Source organism: Pogona vitticeps, chromosome 3 (genome assembly GCF_051106095.1).
Source record: "Pogona vitticeps strain Pit_001003342236 chromosome 3, PviZW2.1, whole genome shotgun sequence".
NCBI lineage: Eukaryota > Metazoa > Chordata > Lepidosauria > Squamata > Agamidae > Pogona > Pogona vitticeps.
The window spans coordinates 259,494,312-259,515,546 of NC_135785.1; the positions used below are offsets into that span (position 1 = coordinate 259,494,312).

Below are 21,235 nucleotides of genomic sequence, written 5' to 3' on the forward strand. Positions count from 1 at the left end.
AAGAGAAGGCTTCCTGGAAAAGACCCTGATGTTGGGAAAGTGTGAAGGCAAGAGGAAAAGGGGACGACAGAGAACGAGATGGCTAGACAGTGTCATCAAAGCGACCAACATGAATTTGACCAAAGTCCAGGAGGCAGTGGAAGACTCTTCATGACCCCATGGACCAGAACATGCCAAGCCCTCCAGTCTTTTTTAAAAAACAGATATTTACCACAAATAATATCCAGAGAGGGATTTCTTTCAAAACATATTACCAAATAATCTTGTTCATGTTTTTCCAGTTCAGAGCTAATTAAGATACAATGAGAATATAGAATGATTTGAAGTCCAATGACACTGTTAGGTTTTTAAAATTAAGCATGTCCTGGATAGGGGACAGGTATCTTTATTTTAGTTATTCTGTAGTAAGAGCAGAAACAGATGTAATAAATAAATCACCATGATAAATAAAATGATAGATGTACTGAGGGCAGCTGAGGATTGAACTAGAAGTAACTTGATTTAAGCTTCTGAATCACGCTTCATCAATTAACTGCCCCCCTCCCCAAATTACAGGTTGTTTAATGAGGTACTGTGCATAAAGTTATACTGACCATAACAGGCTGGCCTTTTACTTTAGCAATTACAAAGCAAGGTGGGAGGCTCCCTGTAAAAATCTGCCCTGGTTTCTCTAATTACGGCAAATACCCCGATGGGAAGATTCCTCTTTAATATACACAAATTAAAACTCCATTTAGAGATGTGCTGGGACTAAGTGGTAATTGACTTTCATCATGGAGAAACATGCTGCAGTGTAGAAGTATTTAGATGCAAAAAATTATATTATTTTACTAGGAAAAGTCCAGCTGGCCCAGTTAGTTGGCTGTGGAGCCAGAGGTTGGGAGTTTGATTCCCGGCAGTGCGGGAATTGGAGAGAAGAGTCAACCTATATGGCCTTGGGCGGAGTGTAGAGTCCCAGGAGAAAGGATGGCTGAGCCACTTCTGAGTACCCTTTACCTAAAAAGCCATGAAAAGGGTCGGCATAAATCCGAATTGAATTGATGTGCAGACACAAAATCAAAAACTCACATGAATTTGGCTCAGCTTACCCTCACGCTATTGCACGAGAGTGCAGCTGTGTTATTGTGCAGCAGGGCAAACCAACCTCCTATAAGGCGATTCTAAAAATGGGGGGCAGCCCAAACATTATAACTTTGAAACTGGACTTTGGATCAGCATCAAAGTAGCAAACATTCTATTCTTTGTCTTTTCCAAATATAGGGAGGTTTGGACAATGAGTTTTTGAGTTAAGATTTTTAGAAGAGGTAAACTCAGCCTCCCCTTAGGTCTCTCCTGAGTAAATCTCATGATGATTCATTCCCCTATCTGCTGTTCCGGGTGGACGGTTAAGGCCCTTCCCTTAAAACACCTTACTCTCCAAGTAAGTACTCTGTAGTACTCTGTGCTTCTGGAATGCAGAGGTACAATACCTGTGTAGGCAGTTGTCCGAATGGACATTGGATTAGTGGAGGATTGTACTGATTTTAAAACTATAGTTGTGCAATACCCTATCAAAGGGATTACAATCCCTCTCCCCAAAAAAGCTCAGCATTTAAATCATGCTGGCCCCTCCAGACCTTGATGTTGGGGAAAGAAACAAAAAGGACATCAAATCATCTTGGCTAAATGTTGCAGCCCCAGAGGCTGATGTTAACTGGATGGTCCATGATGGAGACTGTCAACCAGAACGGTCAAACACTCCCCTTTGTTGTCTGATCTTGGGTTTTGCTCACAGACTACAGGACTGTACAGTATTTCTTTTTCTTTTCAGTTATTTTTCTAGGAAGTCCTCTTTCTGCCCAGGACATAGCACAAGAACTGTCTAAAGCAAACTCTTGAAAGATTTAATACTTTGGGGAGTTCTTTCACTCCTTTACCTACCCCGGTAGAACAACACTTGAATTGTATGTTTCATATTGCTGTGACGCATATTGCTCTACAGGCAACACTTGAATACCATTATCATCACACATCAGCAATTGCTTGTCCAAAATTCATGTAATTTCTTCCGGGAGTTAAGCTAAGCATTGGTAATTGCTGCTAAATGTATTACAGAGAGAAGTGAAAGCAAAACATTTCTTTGAGGCAAAATAAGTCTAGAAGTAAGATTGTCATTGAAAACTAGCGGGGGTGGTTTATTTCTGATTTGAGTTAAAACTACATGTTAGGCAGAAAAACAGTTTTGTTTTGTTTTGGCTTTTTCAGGGAATAGCTGTGACTGTGGGAAAGAGGCATTATTGAGGATAATTGACAGCTGGGAGGAAATGTTTTAAGTTTTGTCCCCTCTACTGTATGGAATTTATGGTACCCTGTAATATAAAATATTACAAGGAAGCCCTTAAGTCTCACATAATGCAAACTCTGTTTTTTTTTTTTTAAAGTCATAACTCACATTTCTGCCAAAGAAACACTCTTAAAAAGATGACCTGAAAGTTTTGAAACGACAGTTTGTTTGAAATCTTCAGGAAAATGCAAAAAGATATTTACAGGTATGGAATAAGTAGGGAAGTCAGTGCCACAGAACAGGAGGTGTCTCAGCCCCCGGTACCCCCAGCCTCAGCTGGTTTACTGCTAAAACTGGGAGGGTATCCCCAATAGAAACCAAACCCGGGTAACTCTGCCTGCAGGTAGAGTTTGATTCAGGTGCAGATTTTGCTCTCTGGTTTCACCGCTCGGGCAAGTGAATAGAGACAGATGTTCTGTCTTCACTCCCGGGCAAGTGAATAGAGACAGATGTTCTGTCTTCACTCCCAGCAACTCAATTTTATAAAGTCTGAAGGGTTTTGAGGCTATGCACTGCATCTGCACACATTAACAGACTTTCCTGAGAAAACTGCCTTCCCTGGGTTATTTACCCCTTTAACAGATCAATGAGTAAAAACTGAAGACAAAAACATTAGCTTTGAGGGCTTTGCCTTCCCCCTATCCCCAACCCATTTGGGGGTGGGGGTGTCAGGACAAAAGAGGACTGCTGGTGGGCCCAGCAATCTTAGAAGCTTCCTCTCCTCCCCCCCCCCCCATCTCTCTTTCAACACCAACTTAGGAATCAATTAGTGGCTTTAGCCTCAGGCCTTTTACTTGGGCCTTAACTTAAAAGGCTGTAATTGATCACTTTGGTTATTTATTACATTTCCTTTGCTGGCTCAAGCAAGTCAACAAGCTAATAAAAAAAAGCCAGCAATGTGTGAGGTTTCATTGTGGGGCCCCCTCCCCTTTGCAACTTCCAACTCTTTATTTCATTTCATTTTCTGCTGACCTCTGTGGATTTCTCCTCCTTGCACTTTCCCCCGGGAAAGACGCCTCTTATGCCTGACTAAGTACCCCTTGTCTGAACTTCTCAGGGTGATCTGTCAAAACCATTGGCCTGTCCCTGCAAACCCCCTTCACTCCATCAACCTCTCCAAACAAGAGCCCATGTGGTTGCTGTCTTTGTTTCCCTGTTCTTCTTTTCCTTCCTCTCCTGCTAGTCTCTTTTCCCACCCTTGTCTACGGTGCTACGGATCTTCAGCCTGTTTTGTTTGGCAATGCCGTGAGCCATTGTTGGTGGGTCAGAACCTATCCTCTGAATCCAGTTTATCCGTTAAAATCCAGTTTTCGAACCTGGACAGGTTGGCATCAGCAGATAACAGAAACCTCAAGCACAACCCTGCACATCTCTACTTTTAAATTAGAGGTGTGCAGGGTTGTGCTTGTGGACTTCCACACCCAGAAATCCTGGGATTTTGTGGTCCAAAAACACAGATCTGCATCGCCCTTCTTTAAAAGTGAAATAACATTAAAAATAACATTGTTGTCCCTCAGTGCTACAGGACCAAGGAGTCCTGGGTAACTCTGGCTGGAGTCCTATTACTCGTCGTGTAAGGTGGCCAACTGTGGCCAGCTGACAGAGGTGCTGAGATGTATCTCAGTTGCACCATCATTTATTTGACTAGGCAGGCAACGAAAACACATCACGGCTCCTTGTCAGTGAGCAGAAGCGAACTACCCCAAGTTACACAAACCTCACATGAATGCCAGTAGGATTCGTGGGGTTCGCTGTCAAGTTGGACTGAAGTCGCACTAGAGTGACTCGGCTCGGAGTCAACTTGGTTTTTTCTTCACTGACTTGGACTCAACTTAAAACTTGGAACAGACCCACCCCCACCCCGTTTTCTGGGGGAGTAAAGCTTGTTTTTAATAGGGACTTGGGACTTGATACCAAAGACTTGGATTTGGGACTGAGACCTAAACACTTGCCAACGTCCCTATTATGTAGAAAATGTTACTTCCAAGGTCTGGAAATCTCCAGATGAGGCAGAGGAAACTTTTTACTGGAATCAATATCGTCAGGACTAACTTCGATGAGCTGCTTTTATAACTTTGAGCTGGAAACGGCTCTGCAAGGTCTCAGATGTTTACTAGACTCCTACCCTGCCCTTTATCTGCAGGGACCTGTGCTAAGGCAGAGATGTATGCTGGGCCAGAGCTATGGGCATTTTCAGGATTTATAATTGTTCATTTGACCATGCCAGGCTCCTGGGTGCTCAGTAATCTTCAAGGCTATTCTTTACCTCTAACACAGCTCTAGGGTCGGAGATTTTCTTATCCCACCTCTAGTCCTTACACCTTGCCTCAATTTTTTAAATTGATTGATTGACTAGTTACCCTATTTTTCGCACCATAAGACGCACTTTTTTCCCACAAAACAGGGGGGTGGAAAGTCTGTGCGTCTTATGGAGCGAAGAAAACAGATTATATTTTCCTGTTTTCTTCTCCTAAAAAAATTGGTGCATCTTATGGAAAGGTGCGTCTTATGGAGCGAAAAATACGGTAACTTGCAAAAAACAACAACCAACCCCTCCCCCCCCAAAAAAAACAATACTAGGGATGTGCACAGCATTACTTTAGAAAAATGGATATGGATTCCTACCCTTATTAGAGTTTAATTATATACATTTCAGCAGTATGGATGATTCCATAAAAAGACAAGGCGACAGAAAATCCAGGCTAACAAACTGCAGAAATGAGAAAGGAGTGGGTGAAGAGGATACAGTGTCTGTGTGATAATTTAAAAGATAATTACAAGATAATGAGCTTACCCTCAAAAATAAAAATAAACCCCATTACAAAGGGAAAGATGACCAACCGTTGCATTCCATCAAGTGATAATCAGAACCAACTACTATTAAAGCAGTTAATAAAAGTAGACTGAGTGCATTCTAGTAATAATGTTAGCTCTGAAGCTTCACAAGTCTGCAGTAGAAGTACTTTGTCTTAAAAATAAGTGCAGTCGAGATCGTGTTTAAATCCTGTTTTAAAACCTCTGTTGTGATTGCTGTTTAAAAGGAATGAAACAGAAGTGAAATACTTCCAATTCATTTTGAGGAGTGTAGACAAATCAAATTTAAAAAATGTGCACAGAAGTCTTAAGTACAGGAAACTATACAGCACTGGAGCAAATGGCAGTTTTTAAACAGCTGTTAATTGCATTGTGTTCTTAGTAGATGGGTAGCTTTCAGTGATAGGTGAGAAATCCTGCTAAGGGAGTGTTTGTGCTTTGACTGCTTTTCTTGATGCATCTTGGTGCATCATGATGAGCAGGAAAATTAAAAGAGAGATGCCCATAATTGCTCCAGGCTGAGATTGTTTGAGTGGCGACCATCAGAGACTTCTATTCTCTCTCTCTTGAATCCGCTTTACTTTTTGCAGCTCTTAAGAATAGCTTCTCCTTTTTATTTTCTGGTCCAGAACTTATGGTTCTGGAACTTTTGTTTATGCCACACAAAGGAAGATAGAGCTTAAGCCTTAGAAGAAACTGTTGAAAAATAAATACATACCTACAAACCTACCCGTTGCTTGAGTTGGATGTTTGATGTTCAGGTATATTTGAAGACTTCCCCATGTGAGCCACCTGCACTCCCACTTTTCAGAGGGTTTGTATTTTACCTGGGAATCTAAAGATGAATAACATTTTCAATAACAAACATGTTTGATTCTTGGTCAAAGGACAAAAGCTGATCCCACAGCTATAAATACTCAACGAACTGCACCAGAGCACAAATAGAGTTCTGACTCCTGTCCTCTGAAGATGCCGGCCACAAAGACTGGTGAAACGTTAGGAAGAACAACCTTCAAAACACGGCCAAAGAGCCCGAAAAACCTACAATAACCATCAGATCCTGGCTGTGAAAGCCTTCGAGAACATAAGTGTGATTCTTCTTTACCTGGCAAATTATTCACAACAGGCTCACTTAGTGTCCATTTATACGTTCAAGTGATGCATCCCTAGTTTTGATGTTCCCTTATACTAGTAAATCAGGATTATACTAGTAAGTCAGGATTAAAGACATTTAACTGTGGTCTTGCATTATACCTGACATCAGTAGTTAATGGCAGCTGGCCAGAATCAGATGATGATTTGTACTAACCATGGTTTGGCATATACTCTGAACTGACAAACCATAGTCAGTGCTCATTAATTAAAGAGATGGAAGAAACTTCTGAAATTTATTTTCTCAAAATGAAAATTAAGGCTAGTTTTCCTAAACTGTGGCCTGGCATGATGATGCCTGAGCCATTGTGAGATATGGGATTTTGGATTGACAGCTAGGAGTACTGTATTCATCTTGTTATAAAATAAGATATATTTTTAAAATTCAGATTCAAGAACCTTGGCTTCTGTTGTGAGATTCGATCACTTTAACCTTCTCTCCTACACTCATTCCTTTCTGTAATGCTTGATAAATCCTGGCATGATTTTTACAAACAACATTGCATTTTTAAGAGTGGGTCTCTTCCTGTTTTTCTGCTCTTAATTACATTGAGTGGACTTGATGGTGATGCCGCTGTACATTTTCCTGGAGGATGCATGGTGCACAATTTGAGGGAAGGTTGGATGCGTCTGCTCCCTTCATCAGGAAATGCCATTTTGAGGGTGGTGAACAGCAAATCTTGAGAGTTGCAGAAAGCCCAAAGGGAAATTCAGATCATGATTAAATATGAAATGTTTATGTTAGGGAAGAGAGCAAAATTATATGGGAAACTGTTTTGGTTTTTCTCTGTTCTTTTGGGAGGTGATAGCTAATCAGATAAACATGTTCCTCGACATATACCATGATTGTGTAGTGCACTATTGTCATTTTTATTATGTCATCTCGTTCCTTGATTGTAGGTAACCTATTCAATGGAATTTGACTCATACTCTGATTAATTTTTGCAAACTCCAGAGGGAGGTGCAAAGCAGTGACACCTTGGCACCAAACAAATAGAGTTGGTATTTTGTGTCCTGCCTTTCCGTTCTATTCAGAAACATTTAACTTGTGGTCCCAGTTATTTCATTTATTAAATCATATTAATGCCAGGCTTTTTCAGGCAAGATTGGCTTTGAGCTTACAATAGTGGGGGGGGGGGGGAGAGAGAAACCCAGCCCACATTCAGTTTGGTATTAGTTAAGAACTGTTGGGTTATATATGGTGTCATTAGGAATATGAAAAGACTTGGGCTCTTTCTGGTGCTCAGCCCCCCTCGTCAGTCTCCTTTGTCACTCAGAGTTATGGCAAATGGATTGAGCCTGGAAATGTTCGGAAGGACGAACTTCAGCAGTGGTAGAGAACTTGCCTGGGTGTTAAGATTAAGGGTTCTTTCTTCATTTGCACTTTCTCTGTCAACAGTTTGGTAAGTGCCTTAAATCTTGTTGAGGAGAAAGGTGAGATTAGATAGATAGATAGATAGATAGATAGATAGATAGATAGATAGATAGATAGATAGATAGATAGATAGATAGATAGATAGATAGATAGATAGATAGATAGATAGATAGATAGATAGATAGATAGATAGATAGATAGATAGATAGATAGATAGATAGATGTGTTTAGTCGTTTAGTCGTGTCCGACTCTTCGTGACCCCATGGACCAGAGCACGCCAGGCCCTCCTGTCTTCTACTGCCTCCCGGAGTTGTGTCAGGTTCATGTTGGTTGCTTCGCAGACACTGTCCAGCCATCTCATCCTCGGTCGTCCCCTTCTCCTCTTGCCGTCACACCTTCCTAACATCAGGGTTTTTTCCAAGGACTCTTTTCTTCTCATGAGATGGCCAAAGTACTGGAGCCTCAGCTTCAGGATCTGTCCTTCCAGTGAGCACTCAGGGTTGATTTCCTTTAGAACTGATAGGTTTGTTCTCCTTGCAGTCCAGGGGATTCTCAAGAGCCTCCTCCAGCACCACAATTCAAAGGCATCAATTCTTCGGCGGTCTGCTTTCTTTATGGTCCAGCTCTCACTTCCATACATCACGACAGGAAAAACCATAGCTTTGACTATTCGGACTTTTGTTGGCAATGTGATGTCTCTGCTTTTCAAGATGCTGTCAAGATTTGTCATCGCTTTCCTCCCAAGAAGAAGGCGTCTTTTAATTTCAGGGCTGCTGTCTCCATCTGCAGTGATCATGGAGCCCAGGAAGATAAAATTTGACACTGCCTCCATATCTTCCCCTTCTATTTGCCAGGAGGTGATGGGACCAGTGGCCATGATCTTAGTTTTTTTGATGTTGAGTTTCAGACCGTTTTTTGCACTCTCCTCTTTCACTCTCATTATAAGGTTCTTTAATTCCTCCTCACTTTCTGCCATCAGAGTGGTATCATCTGCATATCGGAGGTTGTTGATATTTCTTCCGGCAATCTTAATTCCGGCTTGGGTTTCTTCCAGTCCAGCCTTCCGCATGATGTATTCTGCATATAAGTTAAATAAGCTGGGGGACAGTATACAGCCTTGCCGTACTCCTTTCCCAATTTTGAACCACTCAGTTGTTCCATGACCAGTTCTGACTGTTGCTTCCTGTCCCACATATAGGTTTCTTAGGAGATGGATAAGGTGGTGAGGCACTCCCATTTCTTTAAGGACTTGCCATAGTTTGCTGTGGTCCACACAGTCAAAGGCTTTGGCATAGTCAATGAAGCAGAAGTAGATATTTTTCTGGAACTCTCTGGCTTTCTCCATAATCCAGCGCAAGTTAGCAATTTGGTCTCGAGTTCCTCTGCCTCTTCGGAATCCAGCTTGTACTTCTGGGAGTTCTCGGTCCACATACTGCTGAAGCCTACCTTGGAGGATTTTGAGCATAACCTTGCTAGCGTGGGAAATGAGTGCAATTGTACGGTAGTTGGAGCATTCTTTGGCACTGCCTTTCTTTGGGATTGGGATGTAGACTGATCTTTTCCAATCCTCTGGCCACTGTTGAGTTTTCCAAACTTGCTGGCATATTGAATGTAGCACCTTAACAGCATCATCTTTCAAGATTTTAAGTAGTTCAACTGGAATGCCATCACCTCCACTAGCCTTGTTGTTAGCCAGGCTTTCTAAGGCCCACTTGACTTCGCTCTCCAGGATGTCTGGCTCAAGGTCAGAAACTACATTGTCTGGGTTGTCCGGGATATCCAAATCTTTCTGATATAATTCCTCTGTGTATTCTTGCCACCTCTTCTTGACGTCTTCTGCTTCTGTTAGGTCCCTCCCATTTTTGTCTTTTATCATGTTCATTTTTGCGCAAAATGTTCCTCTAGTATCTCCAATTTTCCTGAACAGATCTCTGGTCTTTCCTTTTCTGTTATCTTCCTCTATTTCTTTGCATTGTTCATTTAAGAAGGCCCTCTTGTCTCTCCTTGGTATTCTTTGGAAGTCTGCATTCAATTTTCTGTAACTTTCCCTATCTCCCTTGCATTTTGCTTCCCTTCTCCTCTCTGCTATTTCTAAGGCCTCGTTGGACAGCCACTTTGCTTTCTTGCATTTCCTTTTCTTTGGGATGATTTTCGTTGCTGCCTCCTGGACAATGTTACGAGCCTCTATCCAAAGTTCTTCAGGCACTCTGTCCACCAAATCTAGTTCCTTAAATCTGTTCTTTACTTCCACTGTGTACTCATAGGGGATTTGGTTTAGATTATACCTGAGTGGCCCAGTGATTTTTCCTACTCTCTTCAGTCTAAGCTTGAATTTTGCTATGAGAAGCTGATGATCAGAACCGCAGTCAGCTCCAGGTCTTGTTTTTGCTGACTGTATAGAGCTTCTCCATCTTTGGCTGCAGAGAATATAATCAATCTGATTTCGATATTGCCCATCTGGTGATTTCCATGTATAGAGTCGCCTCTTGTGTTGTTGGAAAAGAGTGTTTGTGATGACCAGCTTATTCTCTTGACAAAACTCTATTAGCCTTTGTCCTGCTTCGTTCTGAACTCCAAGGCCAAACTTCCCTGTTGTTCCTTTTATCTCTTGGCTCCCTACTTTAGCATTCCAGTCCCCTAGAATGAGAAGAACATCTTTCTTTGGTGTCAGTTCTAGAAGGTGTTGTAAATCTTCATAGAATTGTTCAATTTCAGTCTCCTCAGCAATGCTGGTTGGTGCATAAACTTGGATTATTGTGATGTTGAATGGTCTGCCTTGGATTCGTATTGACATCATTCTATCATTTTTGAGATTGTATCCCATTACAGCTTTCCCCACTCTTTTGTTGACTATGAGGGCTACTCCATTCCTTCTACGGGATTCTTGCCCACAGTAGTAGATATGATAATCATCTGAGCTGAATTCGCCCATTCCTGTCCATTTTAGTTCACTGATGCCCAGGATGTCGATGTTTATTCTTGCCATCTCCTGTTTGACCACCTCCAGCTTCCCAAGGTTCATAGATCTTACATTCCAGGTTCCTATGCAGTATTTTTCTTTACAGCATTGGACTTTCCTTTCACTTCCAGGCACATCCACAGCTGAGCGTCCTTTCGGCTTTGGCCCAACCACTTCATTAGCTCTGGAGCTACTTGTACTTGTCCTCCACTCTTCCCCAGTAGCATGTTGGACGCCTTCCGACCTGAGGGGCCCATCTTCCAGCGTCATATCTTTTAGCCTTTTGTTTCTGATCATGGGGCGTTCTTGGCAAAGATACTGGAGTGGCTTGCCATTTCCTACTCCAGGTGGATTGCGTTTAGTCGGAACTCTCCACTATGTCCTGTCCGTCTTGGGTATCCCTGCACGGCATAGCCCATAGCTTCTCTGAGTTACTCAAGCCCCTTCGCCACGACAAGGCAGCAATCCATGAAGAAGATAGATAGATAGATAGATAGATAGATAGATAGATAGATAGATAGATAGATAGATAGATAGATAGATAGATAGATAGATAGATAGATAGATAGATAGATAGATAGATAGATAGATAGATAGATGGATAGATGGATGGATGGCAGGAAGGAAGGAAGGAAGGAAGGAAGGAAGGAAGGAAGGAAGGAAGGAAAAGAAAGAAAGAAAGTACTGCCTGGACTGTATTTTTCCTGCCTTCCCTGAACCTTTCTTGACCTAAGAAACAAAATATCCCCCTCTAGTGGTCGAAGGCAGAATAGCAGCTTCCCATTAGTTTCTATGGACGGAAAAGAGCAGATACGGATCAAATGGTTTTCAATGCATTCCTATGGGAAATGCAGATTTGACCTGAGAACGTTTTGACTTGAGAACCGCCTTCCAATACGGATTAAGTTCTCAAGTCAAGACCCCACTGTACCTGGGTCCTTAAAAAATTTACCAGTAGTAAAGATGAAACAACCTTAACGGTTTGGGGCCTTGGTATTTGTTGAAACATCTCTCCTTCAGAATGGCAATGGGTGTCCCACGCCACCCGCTCTTCACAGGGCTTGCTTCTCCAGGTTGCCATGCCAGGAAAGGCTAAGAAGAGAGTCACCAGGAATTATGCCTTCTGAGGTCTGGCTCCCACATTATGGAGTGGGCTCCTGGTAGAAGTTGGTCAGTTCTTCTCTCTCTCATCATTTAAGAGGACGCTTAAGACTCTAATGCTTCGGGAAGCTTTTAAGGGCATCCTCTTCTGAGTTATTTCTGTAGGTGCTCCCATAGTCCATCATCATTTGGGGTTTATTTAGTTACTGTATTTGTGTTCTTAACATTGGTTTTGTTATTTGTTGATATTTGGGTTATTGTTTTTATATAAACCACTTAGGGTAGTGTTGAACACTAAATCAGTGGTTTAGAAAAACATGAATGAATGAATGAATGAATGAATGAATGAATGAATGAATGAATGAATGAATGAATGAATGAATGAATGAATGAATGAATGAATGAATGAACAGACCTTCATTGGCAAGGAAATTCAGGCTGATGCAACCTCACAATCAGATCTTTTCTCAATTTCTGGGACTGTTGATAACTGATTGTCTGCTCCTGGGGTGACCTGGTTCTTTCCTATACTGCCCACTGAGTATTGAACAAAGGGCCTACTTCAATGCTGCTTTCTCTTCCTTGAGAGCCACTTGCAACTTCTAATATGATTCCAGTAAAGTTGAAGTTCCCAGGATCATTTGGGAGAAAGCACCCACTCAGTGGTACCCCCCTAAGATGCCCATGCTATCAGCTTCTCCCATTTGACCTTGTGTTTTCTATTGTAGCAGCAGGGAAAGCAGCTTCAGTATTGATGTTTGTTAAGAAAAAGTCATGAGTTAGCTGGTGTAAAGGATTCATTCTTCAACTACCTTGTATGCCACAATTGGGAGATACTGGGTGAAATCCAGTACTAAGTCTCAGCTAGAATAGGGTGGCTGAATCAGTAGGGATTTGGTGAGTCAGCTCCACCATATGCTCCATTGATTCAACAGATCTACTCCAGTTGTGGCTTATTCTTGGATTTCAGACATTGGATCCAAATTGGGAAGTCTCATGGAGAAGGAATTAATTAACAAAGGTGTGATCTATAGACACCACGGTGGTCCATGATCACTTAGACCTACAGCAAGTGAGGAACCAAAGGAAGGCATTTCAACAAATTAGAAGCATCTTTCCATCCTTTCATTCTCAAAGGCTTTAATTATTAACATGAATATTTGTGGGTGGAAATCCAAGCAGTATTTGAAGGGAAGTGTCCTGTAACATCCACAGATCTGTATGCCAGCTAAAATAAAAAATTGATGGAGATTCCTAACACTTCTTTATCTGTAAGATAAAGGTGTAAGAAAAAGCAGTGAGTCTGGAAGCCATCTAAACATTGGTGACATGGTTGAAGGGAGACAAGATGTTGGGGGTCTGGGGGACTCCCAATCACAGATATGTAGCATTTCCTTCCCCAGACTCTAAAGAAACAATGAGTACATATTACATTCCAAGTTCCATTACTATTGCTTTCCTAATGCAGTATTGCTGTCTCTCTGGCAAGCAACCTGAAATGAAAATACATAAAATATAAAGTCAAACAAATGTACGTAAAATAAGTCTAGATGTTTGCTTACATTTGTAGAGGCATCAAGGGGTAGTTTCTACCATGTGTTTGGGTAAGTTCTGTAACTAAAATGATTTTGGGGGAAAGAACATAAAACAGGATGTTTCAACTGGGCTCCTGAATGTGAACAAAAATTTAGCTGAAGGAAAGAGGGCCTTGTGGATGGAGATTAGAATTGGGTCCTCGAAGAAGAGAGTCAGCAGCATTGAGATTAGGCATCCTTCAGTCTCGAGCTCTGAATGGAGCTCTGAATGGAGCTCTTGGAACAGCGTCTAGTATGGCTGAGGAAGCCAATTTGAGAGTGACCATCCCTTCCACACTGAAGACAATTGCAATCTGTCCCCTGTCCAGCTCCCTGATTTTGCTGGTTTCAGGACTGCCTCTTGGCCTTGGCCTGCTGGACATGGGTCTCTGCAAATTGGGAGAGGCCATGAAGCACCACCTGCCTCCAGGCTGAATGCTCAGAGGTCAAGGTTTCCCATCTGTAGAGGTCCATCTGTCAGCAGCAACAAGAAAGTAAATTGTCCTCCTTTCATACCCTCCATTTCTGTCTTGCTATCGCCCTGTGTCCACGTCACCTCAGCAAGCATGAAGGCAGGGCAATGTTATTGATGTGTTTTGGTGATATTGTCACAGAAACACATATTTTGCCATACGACTTTACCTATGAAAGCCAGACCAAATAAGAATCGGGTTGCTGAACCTTCAGCTTGTTCTTGAGCCAGTGCAGTGTGAATGGAGAGAGTGTCAAACTAGGGCTCAGGAGCCCTGGGTTCAAGTCTCTGCTTGACTATTTAAACTTTACAGCATGGTGGCACTCTTAAAACCATTCCTGAAATCTCTCACATGTCTTGAAAGCCGTCTTAGGGTTGACAGAACCTGGATGTAACTTGATGGCACAGAACCGCAGTAAGCTTGAGCCATCTTTTAGTTTGAAGCATGCAGGATAAGAGAGCTGTTCAGCTGTGGGAGGTTCTTAATGATGTCCCAGATGCCTGAATTTGGCAAATAGAGTCATCACATGACCGTATTCACCTGTTGTCACAGCTTGCAGTGGGGAATAGGAAGAATAGGGTCAGAAACACGTGACCCCCCAGTCACTTAATGCTTATACATAGATCAAGATTCAATTCACACGTCGAAATCTGCATCTTTAAAATGTTTCCAGCAGGGAACTCTGTTCTAGCTGTGGCATACCAAGAGGAGTAATGAGCGTGCTACTCAGGCACAGGTTTTAAATTTCAAAAGTCTCCTCAGCAAAGAAACAGCTGCCCCAAAAGATGATTTTTCTCATTGCTCACCACAGCCATGCACCTGTTTGGCCTAAACTGGCACCTGCAGCCGATGGAAGGGCAGATGTATGAGATCACGGAAGACACAGCCAGCAGTTGGCCAGTGCCAACGGACGTCTCTCTGTATTCCTCTGGGGGCACGGGGCTAGAGGTACCTGACAGGAAAGGCAAAGGAGCCGGCGAAGGTACGGTTGGTCGGTGTGTTGTCCTTGTTGTGAGTCCTCCTTGTGTCTGCTTCTGAATTCCAGACATCCATTCTCACCTCATAATTTCATCCATCTTTTCTGCAGTGCCTCGCCGCCTCTCGGAACTTCTGCTTCGTCATATTCTCTAGTCAGTAGTCGTCTGTCCTTCTGTCCATCTGTCCTGTTTTCAATGTCCACCACCACAAGTTCTCAAGTATGCAGTGATTTATTCAGAGCCACCCATAAAGGGGAATATCTCTTTCATATATTCATTTGAGAGATATTTCCCCACCAGAACTCCCCTCTCCTCATTTCCTCCTCTGTCAGAAATGTTTACTGATTTAAAATGTTCCATCAACGTTTCCTTTTTGCTTGTTTTTTTACAGGACTACTGAATGCTGTTCATTTTTTGCTCATTCAAATTTTTTTTTTGCCCTGAGGTGGTTGCCATTAGAAAACAATAGCCTTATTAATATCAAAATGACATTAAAGACCCTTGGAACCACAAGGTTTAACGTGCTATCTTCAAACCATTTACTCTGAATGACTCAGTTTTGGAAATTAGTGGAATACTTGCAATATATAATTCTAATTTATTTTACAGCGTTTCTCAGTTTTATTCTGTGTGTCTTTGCCCCAAATTTTCCTGTCAAAACTTTGATGTTGAAGCAATGTCAGTGCTACATATGTCCTCTGTCCTGTGACTAAGGCCATGATTTCCTGCTGAATTCTTATACATTAAATCTAATTTGTTATTGAAAATTAAACATCTGGAGTCAGATATTAATCATACACAAAGTATATCCATTGAAATGCATTTGATTGAAAACAGTCTTGACTAACCTTAATCCCACTGATTTCAAAATGTCTATAGGAACAATGAGAACAGTAAACCCTAAAGTTTTTGTAATAAAAAGCTGAGATGGCAACTAGTACTTTGACTGTTGCAAACAATTCCAGTTAAAACAAGACACATTTACTCATCTTCCTTTCCTAAAAAAACACACTATAAATTATGACATTTAATTGAATATTTTTTTCCTTTCTGATTAGTGAGCTGCTATACAATGTAGTTAATTTTATGGTTACACTGTGAGAGCCTAGTAAATATTTTATTTAGGAGTAGAAGTGGGTGATAATCTTAGAACTGCAGAACTGGAAGGAAATCTATGGATCATTAAGTCCAGCCTCTGTCAAGGAAGCACAGCGGGGAATCGAACTCCCAACCTGTGGTTCCACGGCCAGATGCCTAAACCACTGAGCTATCCAGCAGTTCTTCATATTACTTTTTTGTAAAGGTGCTTAGGAATGCCAGTTGAACAACTTGTAAGGCATCCATTTCTCTTCTTCATTGTCCTGCGAAAGTGCTAATGCCTGCACACCATTTCCTGGCTGCCTCAAGATGCCATGAGGTACTGTCACTGGCTCGAATTAGCACACTACAGATGTTCAAAATAACATAAAATGAGTGTTTGCTCAGGGAAGACAGTGACAACTATAGATAGAATTTAATGAAGAAATCCATGACAGAAATGCTTCCAAGAGATGAAGTCCTGATTTTTATTAAAAGTCAGTTACCACCTACTTCAGTGGTGAGTCCAGGATCTTGCCTTAGGTAATGAAATAGGCAAATTTTTCTTCCTCTTCAGTTGAAGAGTGTTTTTCAGATTAAAACAAAGTGTTTGCAACCTAAATTCTAGGTAAAGGTAAAGGTTCCCCTTGACAATTTTTGTCCAGTCGTGTTCGACTCTAAGGGGCGGTGCTCATCCCCGTTTCCAAGCCATAGAGCCAGCGTTTTGTCTGAAAACAATCTTCCGTGGTCACATGGCCAGTGCGACTTAGACACGGAATGCTGTTTACCTTCCCACGGAGGTGGTCCCTATTTATCTACTCGCATTTACATGCTTTCGAACCGCTAGGTTGGCGGGAGCTGGGACAAGCGATGGGCGCTCACTCCATCGCATGGATTCGATCTTACGACTGCTTGGTCTTCTGACCCTGCAGCACAGGCTTCTGCGGTTTAGCCTACAGTGCCACCACGTCCCTATCTAAATTCTAGTAGGACTAAAATAGTCTCCTTTTGCTTTGCATGGGACTGCATTACATGTGGAAACCAACGTGACCACTTTGGCCAACTTATATAGGAAAACCTCATATGGCACTCAATAGTCCTTCCAAGTTTTGTAGCTTTTGCCAACATTTTCGGTCAGAGTCTTTGGGGCTCTGTTTTTCAGGAAGGTCTTTATTCGTCGTTCCTATCACAGCTCTTCAGCCTGTGGTGCTTCTTCATCCACAGTTGCTGATGCAAGATCCGCTGCGCTCATGGTAGCCCCTAGTGTTCTAGTTCACTCTATAATATATTCATACGTCCTTTTAAAAAAAGTACTACCCACTATATCTGATTGAGTATGGAGGAAATATGAAAGCATGGTGGTGAAAACTAATTGGAAAGAATTTTGTGAGGATCACTGGAAGTAAACAGTTGCAAGATAGGTAATGACTCAAGATAGCAACTCAGAGGAAAGAGCCGGCCTTCTTGACTATTTAAACTCCCCAACCTTGTTATGAATTATTTTAACACACTGGCTGTGTAAAATTATAATACAATAACTTTAATACAGTGCCCCTGATCCCCACGTCAGAGAGTCCAAAAAGATTCTGTGATCAGTGGTGTGTAAAGTTGTTGAGAGGTAACATGGCCACACTCTCCACCTCCATCTCATACGAAAGCTCTTCCATTAAGAAACACATGCGAACCCTTGATTCTGTTGCTCAGTCCCCCCCATGTTCATAGACCTCACACAAAAGAGCATGATTTGGGCCAAGATCCAAAGGAAAAGGTTGGTTTCTTTAGAAGGGGCCATCCCCACCATCATTGAATATATTGAATACATTGAATATATTTATCAGTCATCACTAGATGTGATACAACCAGAAGAGTGAAGTGAATGAAAACTAGGCTACTAGACTAGATACTGTTCACCAGCTGAACTATAAAACACTGAAAAATGAAACAATGGCAATGTTAAGAAGGACATATGCCTCCAGTTTTAGGGGGAATGACCATGGGGGAACATGCTTCAATTATTTTATATTTTGGTGCATTTGCCAAATGTTGAGTCCTTTGTGGCTCGATGCTTATCCTCAACCAAGTTTATAATCTGAAAACGGCTCTCTTCGCTTTGATTTTTATACATACCACTTGTTTTAAATAAAGCCACAGCAACACATCTAACCTGATGTGTGTGCAGGGGTGGGGGGATTTAAGCTGACTTGATAACAGATGGAATCCCTTAACATTTTAAGTAGACTTTTACTATCTTGAATAGTAAAAATATTTTATTTTATGGCTGCAAGAATGTGCTACCAATCATGATCTTGCTACTAAACATGCATTGTCAGGGAATCTGGCTATATAAAAAAGACAATGGTTGGAGAAGCTATTTTAATCCCTTATTCCCCAAATGTCCTTTCTGTCTATTTAAAGAGAGACTGAGAAAGAGGAAAAGAGAGAAGAAGAGGACAGAGTCCCCACAAACGTGACATTAGTTCCTATGACTGGTTTAGTTTATCTTCCTGAGAGCTCCATTTATTTTATTTTACTTTATTCTGTTTTGTGTCATCTGCTTAAAAGCGCAGGAGCTTGCTTTTATGGCCCAGGAAGATGAGATGGTTGACCAGTTTGAATGTGTAAGAATAATAATAACAATAATAATAATAATAAAGCTGATGCTACCGCTCCTGGCCTTTAATTATCCATTTTATGGCCTTTTATACAATGCCACCGTCCACTACTCCTCTTGCGGTTCAGTTGGATGAGCTAGCTCTGAGTTAGGTGGCCCCATCATGATGTGGCCAGAAGGAAGCCTGCCACTGAAGAATCCCAGGGAATCAGAATTTAGAGGGCATCAAAATTTTATAGGTAAACCTCTTAGTGAACGTAAGGAAAATGAACTACACTTCTCAGTTCTGTTTACTTTTCTTCTCCTCCTGATTTTCTTCCTTTTTGAAAGCATACACTTTCTTTTCCATGTGAGTGGGAGCACTACATTAACCTCCTCCTGTTTCTTATTGGGGGCTCATGCCCGTACTTGAAGGCAGAGTAAGTTGGAGATGATGGCACTCCCCCCACCCCAGTGCCAAAATATCTAGTTACAGCTCTGAAGACTGCTATGGCAGGCTTCACCATTTTGAATGCTTTGTCACTTTAACACAACAAGAAGAGCCCCAACACAAGGGTTTCTTATTGCTGTTCTTCCTACTCTACGGTTCTTCCTCCCTTGGATGTAGAGAAGGACTTGAAGGCTGGCCTCCCAACCTGCACCCTGAAATGAGGCACAGTCCATTCTACCACGTCTTTCTACAGAGCGCATAGCCAGGCCTTTACAACCATGTTTTACTTGCACATATGTACCCTTAGGATGGGGTGGGTGAGACTAAAAGCAGCCAGTTTCTATCCACGGATTTCCCAGCAGGACTGGGAAACATCCCCGCTTTGGACCTTAGAAGTTACTTGCCAGTAAGTGTAGACCAGGGTGGTCTACGCCTCCAACCAACACTCACCATTCAGTGTTTTTGCCAGAGCGGATGGGCATTGTAGTCTGAAAACAAGCTGGAGGTACATAAACTGCTCAACCATAGAGAAAGCAGTATTAGTTCCCTGACTCCATGTAATGTAGTTCCCTCTGTTTCTTATGTTCTTTCAAAGTAATACCATAGTGATGGCAACCTCAGTTTATTGAATGGAAGCTGTCTTTCATTCCCATTGATTCCCGATAGGGCATCTACTGCTAAGTTATCACCCAGTGATAACAAAGGGCCAGCTTGACCTCACAAACTGTGTTAACTATATATATATAAGTAAGCTTGTTCCATGAGAAGCTTTACAATACTCATTTTGTGCTTCCTTTGAAATTTCTCAAAACGCTTCTTCCAAGCAGGAAGTTTGGTGACCATCGTGTTCCCCGAACTCTGTATGCAGCATCGATTTCGATGTAGAAACGGATCATAACGTTTCAGGGTAAACTGTCCCTTTGATGTTGTGGCCTTGTCATTAAGTATGAAAACCAACAACAGAAGAAAGAGTAGAACTTGGGAAAGTTCCTTTTTAAAGACAATAACACACAGAATCCCTCAGCCAGTATACTCTTTCTCTGTTCACGGGGTGTTTTCCAAAAGATAATTTTTTCCGTCATCTGGAAGTTGAGTCATGGCAACTTGAATTCTATCTTGTTCGGTTAAAATGTTTCGCTCTTCATCCAAGCAGCTTCGTCAGTCTCAGACTGACGAAGCTACTTGGAGGAGCAGCGAAACATTTCAACCTAACAAAAAAGAGGTCCAGTTCCCATGACTCAGCTTCCAGAAAACCACACCTGGATAACTGAGAATCTTCACAGATATAATTTTTCCATGTTCTTGAGAGAAATATGATACATTTCCCAAGCTATTGTAATCGCCAGCACATTCATAATGAGCTAACCCAAGATTTTCTTTTCTCTTCCCGTTATCTCAGTAGGAAAACCCAGTAGTTTCTTTCCAGAAGACAGTTTTATAGACACCGGTGAAATTGACCTTGGCAGACGAGCCACACAGAAGATCCCTCCTGGAATCTTTTGGAGATCTCAGGTGTTCATTGACCACCCAGTGCATCTGAAATTCAACGTTTCGTTAGGAAAGTCTGCTCTGGTTGGGATCTATGGACGGAAAGGCCTCCCTCCCTCGCACACACAGGTATGGTAGACGGTGTCACCGATGGTTGTCTCCATCCAAAAACTCAGTTTGGAGGAACAATGCCAGTCCTGGGGGGGAATCACTTGCAGAATTCATCAGCCAGCACAGCAAGTGGTCATGCTGATTGGGAAAAATTCTGGCCTTTGTAGACCAAAATGTAACACTTCCAAGCTTCAGATAATTGTATGCCATTACGATTCGAACTAAACAGATTACTGTATCCCTGCTTGAACCATTGTGTGCTTCATGACGATGTCCAGTCAGTTTCCCTTATGTGTAAATTCTGCACGGACTCTGCACTCTTTTACTACGACGACTAAAATGATTGGAACAGTGGACTGTGTTCTTTAATTATATGGGGCTTATGTTGGGGAGGGAGTTCCCTTGTACCCATCCTACATATGTTAATCTGTTTATCTGTACTTGATTGTATATTCCCCCTCCCACCAGTAGCATTTGAATGACTCATCATGAACTCCATTCTCTTTCTGTCACCCCCAAGGACCCTTAACAACCCAATTCATTCTCACCCTGCTTGACTTTGTGCTTTTCCTTCCTTGTGACTGTCCGGAGCAACACTGTTCCTCTAGAGAAATGGGCTACAGTCCACAATGGCTTAAGGCTGATAAAACCAGTTAGTACGGAAGGTACAACAGATTACCATGACTATCCTTCTGAAGACCTCTATGGTGGGGTTTATATGAATATTCAGACTGCTGCTCCATCTTGACCCATCCTGTGTCTATGGACT

At 42.0% G+C, this 21,235-nt stretch overlaps 1 protein-coding gene across 13 annotated transcripts in view; it reads left to right on the forward strand.

Annotated features, from left to right (window-relative positions):
* The window catches only part of TENM4 (teneurin transmembrane protein 4), a 427,285-nt gene that overhangs the window by 215,148 nt on the left and 190,902 nt on the right, over positions 1-21,235 (forward strand). For 9 of the 13 annotated variants that reach the window (XM_078390190.1, XM_078390188.1, XM_078390192.1 and 6 more), the window contains 2 exons: positions 14,584-14,754; positions 20,267-20,484. In XM_078390190.1, coding sequence (XP_078246316.1) covers positions 14,584-14,754; positions 20,267-20,484 — 389 coding nt within the window. The remainder of the gene's footprint in view (positions 1-14,583; positions 14,755-20,266; positions 20,485-21,235) is intronic. The other 4 variants (XM_078390191.1, XM_078390196.1, XM_078390197.1 and 1 more) reach the window with 1 other exon arrangement.